The sequence below is a fragment of the Trachemys scripta genome, chromosome 21 (assembly GCF_013100865.1).
Source record: "Trachemys scripta elegans isolate TJP31775 chromosome 21, CAS_Tse_1.0, whole genome shotgun sequence".
Lineage (NCBI taxonomy): Eukaryota > Metazoa > Chordata > Testudines > Emydidae > Trachemys > Trachemys scripta.
The window spans coordinates 11,238,488-11,255,887 of NC_048318.1; the positions used below are offsets into that span (position 1 = coordinate 11,238,488).

At 46.8% G+C, this 17,400-nt stretch overlaps 1 protein-coding gene across 4 annotated transcripts in view; it reads left to right on the forward strand.

Moving 5' to 3' along the window:
* Positions 1 to 37: 37 nt before the first annotated feature.
* The window catches only part of LOC117868479, a 37,629-nt gene continuing 20,266 nt past the window's right edge, over positions 38 to 17,400 (forward strand). For 2 of the 4 annotated variants that reach the window (XM_034754429.1, XM_034754431.1), the window contains exons 1-4: positions 38 to 298; positions 4,529 to 4,583; positions 12,595 to 12,664; positions 16,888 to 17,025. In XM_034754429.1, coding sequence (XP_034610320.1) covers positions 220 to 298; positions 4,529 to 4,583; positions 12,595 to 12,664; positions 16,888 to 17,025 — 342 coding nt within the window. In that variant the 5' untranslated portion in view covers positions 38 to 219. The other 2 variants (XM_034754432.1, XM_034754433.1) reach the window with 2 other exon arrangements.

Consider the following 17,400-nt stretch of genomic DNA (forward strand, 5'->3'; position numbering starts at 1 on the left):
CCGCGAGCGATCCGGGGGGGCGGGGCCAGGATGGTGATGAGCGCGTGGGGGCTCTGCAGGTCCCCGTGCCCTACTAATCAAATGCACGGGCGCGGCGCAGGTGTCCTGCGTGCAATTTTCAGATGCGTTACGGGGGTGGGGGAAGCTTGGCACCTTTATGCAGCTTAAAAGGTGCTAGCAGAGCAGGCAGCCCCCAGAAGGCAGGACTAGATTAGTAAAATGACCCCTTTTATCACTGCATCTCAGCCTTGCAGCGATGGTGCAAATCGTGAGGTCACTAACAAGATTACAAAAGGAGGTATGTTTACTAGTCTAAGGCGGTATTCGAATCAGAACTGTAGGGCTGGAAGGGGTCCCCACAGGTCATCAAGTCTAGCCCCTGGCACCCAGAACCAAGTAAACCTAGAGGATGTGTGTGTAACCTCTACTTAAAAATCTCCATTGGTGGGCATTGCACAATCTCCCTTGGAAGGGTATTCCAGAGTTTAACTACTCATTTGGGCCAGAATCAGTTAATGAGCTCTCTGCCTGGAAGTATTTGATAATTGGCATTTCTAAGCTATAGAAGGGAGAAAAGCCAGTCTGTTGAAAACAAACAAAACAAGACCCATTCTGGGGACTTTGAGTTCTTACACTTCCATGGAAGTGTATGCTATAGAAAAACCCTAAGATAGAGACAAGAGGTGTGGACTGAAGGAGAAGAGAACATCTGGTCATCTGGGAAATATTCCCCTGACCTTCAGAAAGGTCAGTAGAACACTCCTAAACACAGAACAAACTGGTTAGATGTATATATTTTGCTAAATAAAATATTGGGCCTGTGCCACAACATATCTAGTCTGCATTTTTAGCAGCTCACCACCCTACCCTTTCCTAAAGGAGGTTACTGGGTGTTCAGTTGGAGGGTTCTGGTTATTGTCTGTCTCTAATGACTATTCACCTTGCATAATGTTGCTCTGAAGGTTATTTGTTAAACATCTGATAAACTATGCTGGTATGAGGACAGAAAATGTAGCAAATCAAAGCAGTGATCCATCTAGCACGGGGGTTTTCAAACTGGGGGTCAAGACCCCTCAGGGGGTCACAAGGTTATTATAGGGGTCACAAGCTGTCAACCTCCACCCCAAACCCCACTTGCCTCCAGCATTTATAATGTGTTAAATATATAAAAAAGTGTGTTTAATTTATTAGGGGGTTGCACTCAGGGGCTTGCCTTGTGAAAGGGGTTGCCAGTACAAAAGTATGAGACCCACTGATCTAGCATGTTATGCCCATAACTACACACCAGAAAGAAGGCTTGGAAATGCATGCAGTAGAAAATTGAGTAACCTGCCCACAGGGGTTGTTTCTTTCCAATTGCTGGAAGTTGCTAAGTTACCCTGTTGATTTATTTTCAAGAACCCAAATGTGCTAGTCATCTCTCAACAGGAAATAAAACTACATTACTAACAAAGGCCCTGATCCTGAACCATTAAAGTTAATGGACATTTTACCATTGACTTCAACGGGTGCTGGACTAGTCCCAAAGAAAATACTGCCTAAACTCAACAACTGCCAGTCAAACATGCACAATAAAAAAAGCCCATTAAAAGTGACCTCATTAATAAAACAGGACTGGGAACAACTGGTAGCTGTTTGTTTCTCTCCAAATAGGTTAATGGCTTTGAAATGTTAGTTGGTATGCAAAATTGCTGATGCTCAGTGTCACTTAGGAAGGATTAAAACTCTTGCAGCTTGTTTTATGAGCAACACATGTTGGAGTGCTTGGAAAGTCCAGGCTTTGCAAATCTGAATTTAAATCAATTAACAGGTATCGAGAATTGCTCCTATCATGTTCAAATGTTTTGTCAATTATAGAAAAATTGAGTTTATTTAATATAAGGAATAAGAAATTTATATATCTTCATAAAGCAAAATTATATTGCACTTTTGAAGGACTTGAAAGCTATGCTGTTTTGAAAGCTTCCTTGTTTTATTAAGAGAAAATATGAATTACAGTGGAGTTTGAGAGAGGATGGAGATTGTTGCTGATGCTATTGAAAAAGCAAACCGAAGCGCATCCCTTACCATGACACCATAAAGGATATTGCTGCAGCCACAGGAATAGGAAATGTATAATGATGAAGATCAAGGACCTATATTGGGCTTGAGTCTGTTTCCAGATTTTGGAGCCTAATCCTATTCTCTCTGCTGGCAAAGAGCTCATAGACTCCAGGATGTTGGTGGATTTACTAATATTAAGTTAACCAAAATACAACTAACCCCCCCCCCAAATATACATTAAGTGTAAACTGTAGTGTAATACAGAATTATTAAGTCAATTGTAGCTTGGGGGTCCCCCCCTCCCATTTCTTTTTATTTAAGGGACTTGAATCTCTTTCATGGCAAGTTGATATAGGACTTTATTCCCCCTGTAAAAATGGCATGATATGTATAAAGATACAGCTACACTTATGGTGGTGTGTAGAGTACAGACATTGCATGTCTAACTCACATGGGTATAGATAGCAGTGAAGACAGTGAGGTATGGTTTAGGAGAGTAGAGTGCCCTACACTCCTGAACCCCCAGAATATATACCCTACACAGATCTCTATGCATCCATGCAGTGCCTTCCACATCTACACTGCTACTTTTAGCATGTGGAGTCCTGCTGCCTCCCAGTTGCCAGAGTCTTTCCTTACCACAATGAGGGGGTCTGGCAGTGGTGAAAGGCTCTGGCAGCAGTGAACTGGAGCCTTTCACTGCCTGATGTAGTGACACACCACAGTGACAAGTGTGGACACAGCCTGATTTCACCATCATGTGTAGCGACACATGCACTGCCTGCATGCTACATGCTACCATATGTGAAATGGAAAGTGACTGACCAGTCCAAATAGAGTCAAGGGCAAAGGAGGAACAGATGGGGCAAATGGTGAAAAGAACAAACAAAGCCAAAGTTTCCAAACTTGAGTGCTAAAATTAACCCTTTGACTCCATTAGTTCCCTGCACACACAGTTGCATCTAGTGGCTCTACTAAAGTTGGGGCCCCACTGTGCTAAGCAATTAGTACATATTGCAAGAGAGTCTCTCCCTTGACTAGCTTACACTTTAAATTCACAGAGTGCAGGAGAACAGAGACACAGACAGGTGGAGTGACTTAGCCCACCCTCACACAGCAGGTGATTGAGAGAGCAGGGAGTAGAATGTGTGTCTCCTGGACTTTTCCTCCAGTGCCCTGTCTACTAGACCAGGGGTTCTCAACCTTTTTTTTCTGAGCTCCCACCCCCTATGCTATAAAAAGACTACAGCCCACCTATGCCACAACTGTTTTTCTGTCAGGGCAAGCATTAGGGAGTAGCAAGCAGGGCAAATGCCTGGGGGCCCACATCACACAGTCCCCACAAATCTAAATTTTAGTTACTGTAACAGGGTTCACTCACCACTGTGGCACCTCCTGCTGGCTGTCCTGGGGATTAGCTCTGTTCACCAGTGCACCCTCCAAGGGTGGTGCCTCACCACCATCACTTCTGCTCTAGGAGCCATGTCTCTCTAAGGACCACAGTATCCTCTTCTGTAACACAGCTCTCTGGCTGTGCTCCCCACTTCCAGGGGATCTGGGGTCTGCTGTTCAGCTACTTCCCTTACCTCAGGGCCTCAGTCTGCAAACCTCAGCATCCAGCCAGGAGTTGTCATTCACACCCCCAGTCCCTGCTAGTAGTGCTGTACCATCCAGGGTGCTGGCAATTCTCATCCTCCAGAGACACTCCTTCCTCCAGGAGCACCCAGTAACAAACCATCCTCTGCCTTGCAGCTCTCTTTTTATATGGGCCTGCTTAGCCCTGATTGGCTGCTCCCTTCAGCCCTTCTCTGATTGGCTGCCTCCTGTGCAGATGCTCTAGGGCTTTATTAACCCTTTAGAGCCCAGTGCGGGGCCGGTGCCCTATCAGGCTTTGGTTTCAACCCTGGGAGGGGCTTGGGGCCCCAGGCTTCAGCCCATGCAGTGGGGCTTCAGCTTTCTGCCCTGGGCCCCAGCAAATCTACTGCTGGCCCTGCTTGGCAGTCTCCCTGAAATCTGCTCATGGCCCCCTAGGGGGCCCCGGACCCGTGGTTGAGAACCACTGTACTAGACCATGCTTCCTCTTACAGTTAGGCAATTAAGAACATGTGGTCTTCCCTTCAAAGGTGCTGAGGTAACTGAAGTCCCTGGATCCTGTGAAGGCTTAGCACATCTGAAAAATCAGGCCGCTTTTTAGCTAGGTGCCGAAATATGCATTTAAGGGACCTACGCTTAAGTACCCAAGTTGATTTCAGAGGACTTGCACTGGCATAAAACTGGAGTGGTGATGATGATGATGATGATGATGAATCAGACCCAAAATGCACGTCGATTTTAATCTTGATCGTGTCTGTTTATGAGGACAGTGAGGGGCATGACACAAAATGTAGATTACTGAAAATACATTGTATGTTTCAAAGTCAGGTCAACTCCTGGTAAGGTGTTTGACATTCCATTCTTAATAACAACCCAAGCCATCTCTCCTTAGTTACAGCAAACAATCAGCGTAGCAACTGGAAGAGGCACAAACATTCGATCTTCAGGTGTGTACACGCCAAAGAAAATGGTATCAGATATATGTGAAATGAGGAGCACTGTTTTACGAGCTGTTCAAATAAGTCAAATGATCCAGGTTATGTTCAGACACAAATCGACAAACGGTGCGTATTGTCTTGACATACAGCCTCAGTCTCATTCTTTTGCTTTTTCCTTACGTATTGTCTTCCTTTTGTGCTATAATTTAACACGAGGCTGTTTGGAATATTTCTGTTTTTGCTGCAGCACAAGCTACTGCAAGCTGGAGACAGTGTTGTCTAATAGTTAAAGCAGGAGACATGGAGTCTCTTCTTACTACAGCTACTGATTTACTGTGTGACCTTGGCCAAGTCACCTAACCTCTGTACCTCAGCTTTTTCTATCCCTCTGTTCTCACTTTACATCTATTTACATTTTGCTGTTTCAAGTGATTTAACTTTTAAATCCCTAGAGGTTATGCCATAGAAATGCCTCAGACCTTCAGAGCAAGGTAAGCAGTACATTGTGTATGTTATATTACATATTGAAATATAGTCGGCTTATGAAAGGGTCATACAATTTTTGCTATTTTTACCTATCCATCTTGGCGGGTCGGCTTATAAACAAACTGGCTAATGAACAAGTATATATGGTACAAAAAATAAAGCAGATCTGGCAATGAGCTCTGCCACAATGCCTACGTAAAACTGATCGTGATTAGGTTGGAGGCCACTGCCCATCATGCTGACTAATGTTGTCTCTCTTTTCCCTTTGTGCTCCCTGCTCTGTCTATCCCAATCTGTTCTTTCTTGTCTTAAAGTAAGTCTATAAGCTCTTGGTGGGAAGAGCTGTCATTTTGTTCTCTGTTTGTACAGCAGCTAACACAATGGGGTCCCGGGCCATGACTGGGGCTCCTAGGGGTTAATCCAAGGTTAGGATACTCACCCGGGTATGGGACTGCCTTGATCAGTTTCCTCTCCCTTCCTGATGTGGAAAAGGGATTTGAAGAGGATTTGTGTGGCTGGAGAAGAGGCCTCATGCATATCTATTAGCCCAGTGGTTAGATAACGTATGGGGGATGTGGTAGACTTGGGGTCAATTCTTCCATTATAGCTCACGAGAAGGGATTTGAATAGGGCTGTTTCTTGTATCAGGTAGTGCTCCAATCACTGAACTAAGGGATATTCAGATGTTGGTTGCCCTTCATACATTCTTGAAGCTGTTCCACTTTCATCAAATGATAATTGGACAACACAGAACATGAAAACCCCTCTGTAGTCCAGGGTATTCGATACTTGCCCAGGTGTCTAGTGGGTCTGGTTTAAATCCCCTTTCTTCTTCATTAGAAAGGACCTCTTACCTCTTAAGTGAATGTTCAAAGTGCTGAGGTATTCTGATCTGATGGCTCCCTCTCTCTTTTGTGTTGAAGGTGGGCCACTTTCTGTAAATATTACATGAGAATTGGGCCAGTTAGTCTCTGTGACTCTGTTGGTAGTCCTGTGGTTTGGATACTTGCCTCCAAGCTAGTAAGTTGCAAGTTCAAACTCCCCTTCCTCTTTGCTGAGAGGGGTTAGCCCCTTGATCTCTTGCTGCTCAAGTGTTACACTTTAACTATAGATTAACCCGGGCAAAAAAAAGATATCAAGACCCTATACGGGAAGGGGGTTAGAGTGCTTGCTTTGATAGTGGGCAACCCAGGTTCAAATCCCTTCCCTGAGATGGGATGGGTGCCTCAATCTCTTACCACTCAAGTGTTCCACTTTAACTATATATTAACCGGAGCAAAGTAAGCTCTCATGTCCCTCTATGGTACGGGGGTTAGGGTGCTTGCTTGGATTGTGAGTGACCCTGGTTCAACTCCCCGCTCTGTGGGACAGGAGGGCCTGTGGGGTGTGAGAGGAGACCCCTCCTAGCTCAGCAAGAGGCCTGTCACAGGGCCTCTTGCTCTTTTAATTAAAGAGGCTTTGCTGCTGAGCAGTAAAACCCCCTCTCTCTCTCTTGTCCACCATGATCAGGATACACGCCCAGGTTGTGGCAGACCCCAGGGCACTCCCCTGCTCTTTTGAGGGGTGTGAACTGGGGGCCGCCACCTCCTGGGGAGAGTCACTGGTGAGCGATCCCTGTCCGAATCCCCTCTCCGGCCCAAGAAGACAATGGCCTCTTGAGAAAGAGAGGGGGTTCGGACAAGGATGGCCCACCCTAAAGGACGGTCGCCTAGGAGGCAGGAAATCCCTGTGCAAATCCCTGCTGAACAAGCAGCTGGGGGATTTGAACCAGGATCTCCCACAACCCAGGCGAGTATCCTAACCACTGGACAAGAGAGTGAGGGTTGCCGTGAGGCTGGCCCAGAGCACATTTAACTAAAGTGAAACAGCTTCAAGAGGCAAGAAGGAGGCAGGCCACCCCCTCGCCATTAGGGAAAAGTCAGGGGACGTGCCCCAGGAGAGATTCAAACCCACGTTTCTGGCACCCCAGGCAAATAGCGTGACCATCAGCCTACAGAGGGTACTGGGGCAGAGCGAGGCCCAAATACCATTTAATTAAAGTGAAACAGCTTGGACAAGCAAGAAGATAGGCACCCCTGAGGCTACCCGGGAAAGACGAGCGCACACGCACCAGGAGAGATTTGAACTCACACCTCCCTCCACCCCAAACACGCACTCTAACCATCAGCCTACAGAGGGAAGCCTGGCAGCTTTGGCTCGAGCAACCCTTTAATTAAAGTGGAACAGCTTCCACAAGCAAGAGGGTAGCCGCGCCCACCCCCCCCCTCCGAGGGCAGTACCCGAAAAAGCAGGGAACACTCACCAGGCCTGCCTTAGGGCCTCACCTCAAGGCCTTTTTAGCATTAGCAGGGGGAATTGAACCCACAGCACACGCATCCCACACACACGGCCCAACCACTGGACCAGGGAAGGAACGAGGGCTCCGGCTTTGCCCAAACAATAGTTAATTAACGTGGAACGCCTTCTACGGGCAAAAAGCAAGGGGCCTGTCCACCCCAGAACTGCTGCTGAGGCCCTTGCAACGGGCAAAGAGGGGATTCAAACCCACAGCGGCCACAAGCCAGCCCCATAGCCTACCCACTAGGCTACACAAGAAGGTGCTGGGCTTTTTGACCCAAATAATAGTTCATTAAAGTTGAACAGCTTCACGAGCAAGAGGAAGGGATCACGAGACCCCCAGCGCTAGAGCCGCGGAACCACAGAACATAGGCTGCAGGAGAGCCTGCTTCAACCCCCCCCGCCCACCTGGGAGAAAGGGGATTTGAACGCGCCATCCTCACAGGCCCTCTGTGAAGCCTAACCACGGGATCAGAGAGGGAGCCACAGCGTTAACTGGGGCCAGGGGCCTTTAATTAAAGTGTAACAGCTTCAACTGAGGGCGCTCCCATCACTGTAGCCCAGGGCCCAATGATTAGGGCACTCAGCCGGGCGGTAGGTGAGCTCTTTGCAAATCCCTCGCGCTCATCAGGCGGAGGGGAGAGTTAAGAACGGGAACGGGCAGATTGCATCAGACCAATGGCCCAGCTAGCCCACTGTCCTGTCTTCCCACAGCGGCCAATGCCGGCTGCTTCAAAGAGGCCAATTATCAAGCGATCCGTCCCGTCGGCCCCTCCCAGCAGCCGGCAGTCAGCGGGCTAAGGACGCCCCGAGCGCGGGGCTCACCAGACCTGCATTTGCCCCCTGTCCACATCTCTTCTTAGCACAGGCACGGGGGGATTTGCAGCAGGGTCCCCCACAGCACAGATAAGGACCCTCAGCATTGCACTAAAAGCTACACAGAAGTCCCGTGCCGCCTCCTCCTGCTCACATCTGTTTTTGGGGTCTTAGGCAGGTATATATCAATCTCACACAAAATGGTTCATGCACCTAAGTCAGCTTACTCCAGGAGGGATTCCTGGCTGCAGATTGCAAGTAGATCTAGGTCCCAAACTTCCTAAAAGGGTCAGGGCTTAGCACCACCCCTTTTCTCAGCATCTCCCAGTGGCTAACTTAGGCAGTTTTGTGCCTGTCCTTATTGTTTTTGTTTATCCCATTTTTTGGTACCTGTCTCTGCCCCTTCTTCCAAGACAGAGCCCAAGCACCTAACTGAGGCACTGGGAATCCCATTGTTGTTTCAATAATTTTCTAGGCATCTAGAAGCCATGGCAATTGTGAGGTTGCTACATCTATGCCCCTTTGTGGGTCTGGTCCACAATGCTGAGACAGCGAGGAGCTGAGGAAGGGTGTACTTGGTCCATATTACAGGCAAAGAGCACTTTGATTGTAAGGGAGCTGAGAACAGGGATGCCACCATCCTATAGCCCTGAGACCAGAGGAGACGGGTTGCTGAGAGTGGGCATGCTCAGTTCGTACCACAGAGACATCACTAAGACCCAGAGAGCGGGGTAGCTCAAAAGCGTCTTTCTTTCACCAAGAGACGTTGATTCAATAAAAGATATTACCTCATCCACCTGTTATATCCTGGGACCAACATGGCCTCAACCACACTGTGCAAAGATGCTGATGCTTCCCATAGTTCTTGTTGAGAGATTGCTCCATGGCCATGTCATGCCATACAGCAGTAAAGGGTCTGGCAGTCTGGCATACTGCACCCTATCAAGTAGGTCATTATATATATCTGGCTTCTCCTTCTCCAGAAGTCTGGCTTCTGCTACATTTTACATAGCCCCATCTAGCATAATTCACATGACCACACAGGAAATCAAGTGCAATCCTCTCTTCCAGTGTCTCAGACTACATGAACTTGTTATCATCTCTGTGTGCTGCAGTGTTATCCCGCAGTAGTTGGGCAACATCCATTACCTAGTTTTCCCAGAGCAGAAATTTATCTCAGTAGTGTTTCCCTTCGGTAACGTAAGTGTCCATGCACTGGGGGAGTGATTGGGTTCTGTTCATGAAGTCTGCCAGAGCATTCTGTGCTTCCACACTCTTTTCTCTGTGTGCCTTGCCCACCTCTTCAAATGCTTCAGTGCAAGGTCAAGCTTTCTCCAAGATGCGTCTCTTCTCATTTTCTGGGAGAACGACTGTTCATGGAACTGCCAAGTGCCACCCATTTCAAGCAATTCATTGCTTCATTCATAGGGTTGTGGATTCTAATGCCAGGGTTATGTGCTTTTCCTCTTACAGCATGGCAGATGATGAAGCACCGTAGATGTTGGCTTCCACCAGGAGGTCTTCAAACCCACTTTCCTGTATCACACTGCCTGTGTCACCCAGGAAATTCACTGTACGATGCACGCCTCCCATCTCAAAGGGGTCACTGTCAAATTCGGTTCGATTCCTCCATTTAATCAACTGTGCTTTGCAGTAGATTGCTTCGTCATGCACGACATAAGTCCAGTCTTGGCTCAGAGAGTGGAACATATCCTGAAAATATTTCATCCTGGTGTACGTTGTATTAACATCAGTTGCCGGTGCAGGAATCATTGCACAGTAGCCAATATTCATAAAATATAAAATAGCAGACAGAAAAACTTCTCCATTCAGTCCATTCTACAAATAATGACAGATATGTTGATGTATTACATGGTACAAACAAACTCATACTGTCGTGCGACTACAGACTTCTGCTTTAACTGAAGACAAACAAGGACAGGAAAATGCACAAAACATATCCCTTGGGGCTAAATATTTCCCACACTTTCCAAAACAGGACTATTTTGATTACATAGTTGCATCGTCAATTGTATTTCAAAAATTTCGGCTGATTTTGGTGAAAATTAGACTGTTTCTTCAAGTTATGGCCCTTTTAGTGATTTTATGATTTTTCCAGATTGGATGCCTGCTAACATTTAAACATTACATGAAACAGAATAACTGCCCCACTTCCTGCATCTGCAAATACCCTAGTGATGACCACCAGATAGGTGCTTAACATGTGCTTAGCAATTAATTTTTTCTAGCTGATGTGTTCCCTTAGACTAATGGGCAGGGGTTTTTAGAACCTATCTTCCGTGCCCAGCCAAAATGGGGGCAGCAGTTGGACAAGGTTGGAGCTGGCATATCTTTACAGGTTACTAGTAACGCAGTGTAACTCAGATGCCGAGCTGGGCTTTCTGAGACCCGTCAGCAAGGACAGTGGCAAAATGTTAGGTAAATCATGCCTGAAAGTTCCCCTCGTGCCCTCAGAAAACCCCTTTTTACAGAGTTTTAACTTAAAAATAAAGTCTGGTTTTGATGGCAGTCTCCTGGGAGGAGCAGCAAACTGCAGCCTGGAGGACTATTTAGAGACCTTTTCTCCCAACTGTTCAAGCAGCATTTCTGTTCACTACCTATTACAAAAATCCCTTCATTTCTCTGTTCCTTGGATTTCACTTCCTTGGTGCTTAGGATGCCATTATCACATAGTGCCTGTCTGTTTCCAGTCAATTTCACTTGGGCTGGGTTAGTTGAGCCCTCTGCTCAATGTAGAGATTCTTACAGGACAGGAGAGCTGTATAGCAGATTAGAAAACACCATACAAACAGAAATTTCGAAAAACCTATCAGACTGCCTTTACACATCAGTCAAAAAGAGGGTATCACCCCACCAGTCTCCCTTTATGGACCACCATCCAGACAGCTCATATCTGTTCAATTCTCATAAAATACAGCATCCACCCACTTTCCTCAGTACTCAGTTATCCATTAGTACCAAGCACTTCAGCCCTCCTCAGAGCTTTTGATTAGAGAATTGCACCATAGCCCCCCCTCAAAGTCTTCCCATCTGTATCCATACTAATAGTTACCTAAAGCTAGGTGCATTTAAAGCACCAGCTGCTGTAATGGAGGGATCATATCTTTAATAATCGCTCTGATTTCAACAGCTATTTGTACTGTCTGAATTATGAAATTGAAGTATTGCTGTCCCATCTCACTGAATCCAGGCCTCTGATTGTTGGCTGGATTTTGATCTTTGCAGGTTACCGGCTGTGACGGGGTGTGCATACCCTGCACTAGGCAGGAAAGGGTTAATCCCCCACTATAGTCAGAGGAAGCCCCACCCCTCAGACCGTGCTGGGCATGCTCCAAATGCTGTGCTAGTATAAAAGGAGAGCAGCTCAGCTCACTCTGGTCTGACTACTGAGGAGGAAGGATGGCTGGTGGAGGCTATAGTACAGCAGCTGGAGAGCCTGAGATCTAGACCAGAGACCTGTTGCTATTCAAGTCCTAGGGTTGTGCTGAGGAGCCTGGAGACCCCTGTGGACTGCAGCTTCAGGAGCCTGGTAGGAAGTGACCCAGGGAGGGTGAGTGAGTGGTGTCTCCCACCCATCTAATGTTAGCATGTTGAGGTTGGATTATCTACTGACCTAGTGGTGGACTACTGTGCCATTGTTAGGGCACTGGGTTGGGACCCAGTGGCATCAGGTGGGCCTGGGTCCCCCTACCCTGGCTGCCACCTGATCTGGTGTTGGCCCCTGGATCTAGCTGCTAGGCCATGTTGCCCTGCACCTGAGGGTTGTGGTAGGGACTCTGACCATTGGACCTCATCATGGTGATGCCCAAGACAGTCTGGTAGACCTGTAACTGTGTGGTGTCAGCACCCCAACTATCCACCCTGCTGGGAGATGAGGTGTGCTGACACTGCCACACAGACCCAAAGATAAATGATTTAAAATTACAAAAAAAGTTAGCTGCTCCTAGAGCCGCCCATAACAGCCACCTGTTTTCCCAAGGCACAAAGGGCATCCTACTCTTTGTGCCTTTGAAAATCCATCCCTGCCCTGATCTGCAATATGAGCCTGGATTGTCACTTCCTCCCAGGAAATTTAGTTGAATAAAGAAAACCATCCCTTGTACAGTCAATTGTAGCTGCATGAGGTTCAGATGAGTGGGCTCTCTCCCATTGGGGTATTGAAGGTGCTCCAGTCCTCTGCAGGGTCTTGTAACTTTATTTGGAGGGGGGTGGGGAACCTGACTAGGTTAGACAGTAAGGAGGAAAGGTTTTTACTCAATTTCCTTTCTCTAGTGCCCCACCCCAACACCAGCATCCTATGTAGAGGGAAGAATACAGTGGATAATATAATACAAAAACACTTTTTTGAAATACTCAACAGGCAAGAAGAAATTTGGGGAAGCAGTACCATGCAGTATGAAGACACCCATGGCCCAAGCTGCCCCTATGAGGTAAGGGGAACTGGCTAAGAACTGTGATTAACTTTGTTGTACCTTTCTACTTCATGTGTTCCATCTTTCAGACCAAGTAGCTTATGATCCCAATCGCTCCCTATGGGGCAGGTTCCTTCATAGCTCTGGCCACCAGTTGGTAATTGTTGTTTTGTTGGTAGAAGTGGTGCTCCAGCTGTAGTACTCTTTACTGGGGAATTGTGATTAGGGGCATATGCCTTGAAACAGAAGGTGGTCTGTCACACTTCCTTATTCAGAGTCCCTCTGAGACTCTCTTCAGTCAGGCCTCTGTCTTTAAGGTGGGGAATACAGGAGCTAAAGTAGCATAAACAGCTACAGAACTGGCCTGCTAGATCATGCACCCACATCTTAAATGGGCCATGAGCTTTGAACAATCAGCCCTTCTAAGGAAAGGAAGTTGAACACAATGGGGCTGATATTCTTTGTTTTGTCTCCTCCCTGGTGCCCCACAGTAGAGACAGAAAAAGAGCACCTACTCTTCCTGCTCTGTCAGAACAATAAAGCACTCTCCTGCCTATCAATCACTGACTGCCTCCCCAGTATCCTCCATCAAAGACCCTCCACTCACCTGCTGAAAGAGTGGAGTGGGAGGTGGCATAAATCAAAAGTAACCTAGCCCAGGTGAAATTGACTGGAAACAGACAGGCACTACTAGCTAGATGTTGAAAGGTACAGTAACGCCTCACTTAGTGTTGTAGTTATGATCCTGAAAAATGCAGCTTTAAGCAAAATGATGTTAAGTGAATCCAATTTCTCCATAAGAATTAATGTAAATGAGGGGGTTAGGTTCCAGGGAATCTTTCACCAGACAAGACTAGACTATATTGTATACACACAGTAAGTTTTTTAAACAAACAATTTAATACTGGTACACAGTGATGATGATTGTGAAGCTTGGTTGAGGTGGAGGAGTCAGAGGGTGGGATATTTCCCAGGGAATGCCTTACTGCTAAATGATGAACTGGCAATTGGCTGAGCCCTCAAGGGTTAACTCAGTCTACAAGGCAGCAGGAATGGAGGGAGGGGAGCGCATCGCAGACACTCTCACTGTGTGTGAGGTGCATTTCCCCTTTAAGTACACTGCCTTGTTAATTAGACTAGCTTGTTGAGACCACAGCTGCTCCTGACAGCAAGCTTCCTGTCCTGAGCCTGTTGAATCCCCTCTGCTCTATGGCAGATGGGGTAAGTGGGGTACAGGGGAGAGGGGGACACCCTGACATTAGCCACTTCTTGCTTCCCACCCCTGCACAGCAAGCAGGAGTCTCAGGGAGCTGCTCCAAGGCAGAGGGCAGGAGCAGCACATGGCAGTGGTGGGAGGGACACAGCTGCAATTGGTAACCTGCTGGGCAGCTGCTGCACAGGGAACTTAGGGGAGTGGGGAACTGATAGGGGGAGCTAATAGGGGGGCTGCTGGTCCACCCTGGTTCCAAGCCCCACCAGCTAGCTGCAACAGGCTGCTCTTCCTGCAAGCAGGCAGCTGCCAAACAACATTAGAAGGGAGCATTGCACAACTTTAAATGAGCACATTCCCTAATTGATCAGCAATGAACAATGTTAAAGGGGACAACTTTAAGTGGGGAGTTACTGTATTTAGGTGCCTACAGATGAAGATAAGCAACCTAGTGAGGCTTTCAAAAGCATACAACTCCCATTGATTTTTAGTAAGTTAGGTGCGTAGCCATTTTGGAAAATCTCCCTCTGTCTAAACCTTTAAAAATCAGGTCCTAAATTTAATAATCCCCTTCAGTACCTGGCTTGGAAGGCAATGTTAGTATTTTTCCTGCTTTCAGCACCAGCTTCAGCCCAAACTCTTATCAAATTCCAAAGGCGTGACATGCTTGTACTAGCACAAGTCATGCCTTGCACTGGTGCAGCATGTCTACAGTAGGAGTTTGCCCAAGTGTAGCTAAACAAGTGGTTTAGCTCCTTGTTAGATGAGCCCATTGTTTGCTAATAACTGTTAATGATTCTGTTTCCAAGAGCCAGAACATAAACACACATGCAGGTGAAAAGCTTTGTGCCAAGTTAACTGTATATGTAATTCCAGAATTTACACACCCTGGCCCACACTTTAAGACCTCTCGATTACTCTCCCTGATTTGAGGCTGGCTCTTTGCACATCCCTCCATTTGCACCATTAAAACTGGTTAGTTCAACAAAAAAACAGAAGGTGAAACTGACAAGGCTGAATGGAAACATTTCTTCTGAAAATTAGAAGTGTTCTAAACATTCTTTCATGCCAATTTTTTTTACTGAGTTTTTGTTGTGTGCAGCCTAAACACAACCTTGAAATGAATCCTTCTCCTCTGATCCCTAAAACTGGCAAAAGGGCCAGGCTGTCTGAGATAAGGGTCCATTATAGTGTTTCTCTTCTAGTCCCAGCTCTGCCTCAGGCCTGTTGGGTGACCTTAGGGAAACACAGAGCAGGCAGGTGACTTGCCCATCAGTAAAATGGGGATGATACTTACTGCTTCATAAAGCACTTTGAGATCTAAGCACAAAAAGTGCTACGTAGCAGCTAGGTGGTATTAAAACTGGATCAGAAAAGTATTAGAGGGAGCACAGCATTTTTGAAAATCAAACCAAAACAGTCTATCCCCACCACATTAAATACAGACTTACATTTTGAGTCACATGGCTGGTATAGTTAACCCCCAGTAATGTTACTGTACCTTTTATCTCATTTGGCAGCTACTTAACTAGCATGAGGATCTGCTGTGTTACATTATAGATTTGAAGCTCAGCAATCACTCATCTAGCTTGATTCCTGCATAGGTCAGACAACCTCACCCAATAATCTCTCCATCAACCCCATAACATGATTATGAGCTGGCATGGGCATGTACACTACCTTCTACTTCATGCACTCAACTGTTCAGCTGTTGTATGCCCTGTACTGCCAATAGCTAACAGTTTCCTTAGCTCAGTGACTGAGGGACTACACATTTTGGAAGAGATCAGAGTTCTTGCCCTAATATTATCCATGTGGCCATGATGCCTGGCATAAAGACAACCTTGAAGTCATCAGATTGTGGACTTGTTGTGACATGAGAGCTTCCAGCCCCTTCTCTATCCAGGATTATAAAGTTTGTGGCAACCTTTTTGGGAGCTACCAAATACTAGTGCCAGCCAAGACCTGCATTAGTCAGCAATGGAGACACTGGCATGGATGTCATTTGAAAGTGACACGTTTTTAAGCATGGTGTTGAGGAGAAATCCTAATTTACATGTCAGGATTTGTTGACAGACACCAGGAAGGTTGACACATCCTTTGCTGTGATAAGTGATCTGTGTTCTATCAGCTGACAAGCCTGCAATTTTGAGCTTCAGCCTAGAGTAAATTAAAAAGCCTCTGTTACCTTGAAAATAGGTTTATAATGGAAATAGCATATTGAAGACTGAGCTGCTGTCTGGAATGAGATGCTCTAGGCAGGTTGAAAAATAGCTCTCTCTAGTGGATACATCCATTTACATTTTCCACTGCCAGGTAATTGGCTTTCAGTACAGGAGTTCCCCACACTGTTCCCAGGCATTCAGTTCAGAAGCTGCTCTGCACAGTTAGAAATGAGCAGAGAGGAAATGAGGGAGAGGTTCTAGTAAGGGAAGTGGCTAGATACCTGCTCCCTTTCCAGGACATCTTGCTGCTTGCTCCATGGCTTTCCTGGGCAGTCCTGCTACCTGATGCCAGATTTGAGGGGGAATGTCCCAATGCTACATGGAACCCTCCATTAAGTGTGAGAGCCATGCACAAGGAGGGGCTGGAAGGGGGCTGCAGGCTGACACATCCTTCCCCTTCCACAGGAAATGGGGGGCAAAAGCACAGAACCTAGCTGTTGCCTCTTCACAAAACCTTGCTCTTTCTGAGCCCTCCTCCCTCAGTGAAAGGGCTTGCTGAGCCAGGGGCTAGTTCAGGAGTACATGCAGTGTGGTTTCAATGGGGCTACATAGTTGAGGAGCAGGAAAGGCTCAGGGTCCTAACACTTTGCAGAGCCTAGCAGGGACAGGGTGGGGGTAAAGGAATGGTCTTTCCCAGGGGGAACCCCACATGTAAGTGCAGGGAAGACATGGAATATCCAGGGAGATTTCCTCCCCTAATACCCTAAGGTATTGGCAGAGGTGGATCTGGGTCTTGGTTTTCATTCAGTTAACTAGTCATTACCCTGAATACTTTTTCTCCTGCAATCTTTTCCTCTGCCTTCTAGGAACATGTAGCCCAGTGCCACTATTCCTCAGACCTCACACAGCTTGCCTGGAACTTGGTTGACTCCTTTATCTCCCAGCTTCTGTTGGAGGAGCTCGTGCCAGATGTGATCCTGGAGACCTTCACAGAGTTTATCAAGGTGCATGACGTCCATGCCTCTTGCTCATTCCTTGTTGTAGCCAACAGGGTTGAATTTCTAGGTGGGGTTTTTGCAATGCAGAAACCTGTCATAAGATGACAGATTCTAGGATAGGTTTGTCATGAGGGTCTGGCTGTGATTTTTACCTTGTGGCTGGCTGTAGGAGGTGGCTTTGATTTCTCAGGTCCATTGTGGATTCTACAGCTATTTTGGTGACAGATTATAGCGAACAAGGGGCTCTGCAATGACTAACTCTGTTCATTAGATCACAGCTTTTCATCAAGAGAAGAGGGTCTTTAAACATTTCCTATTTTGGCCCTGCAGGGGGTTTCTGTGCATGCAGAAATACACCTGACATATCTGGCTCTTCTATTT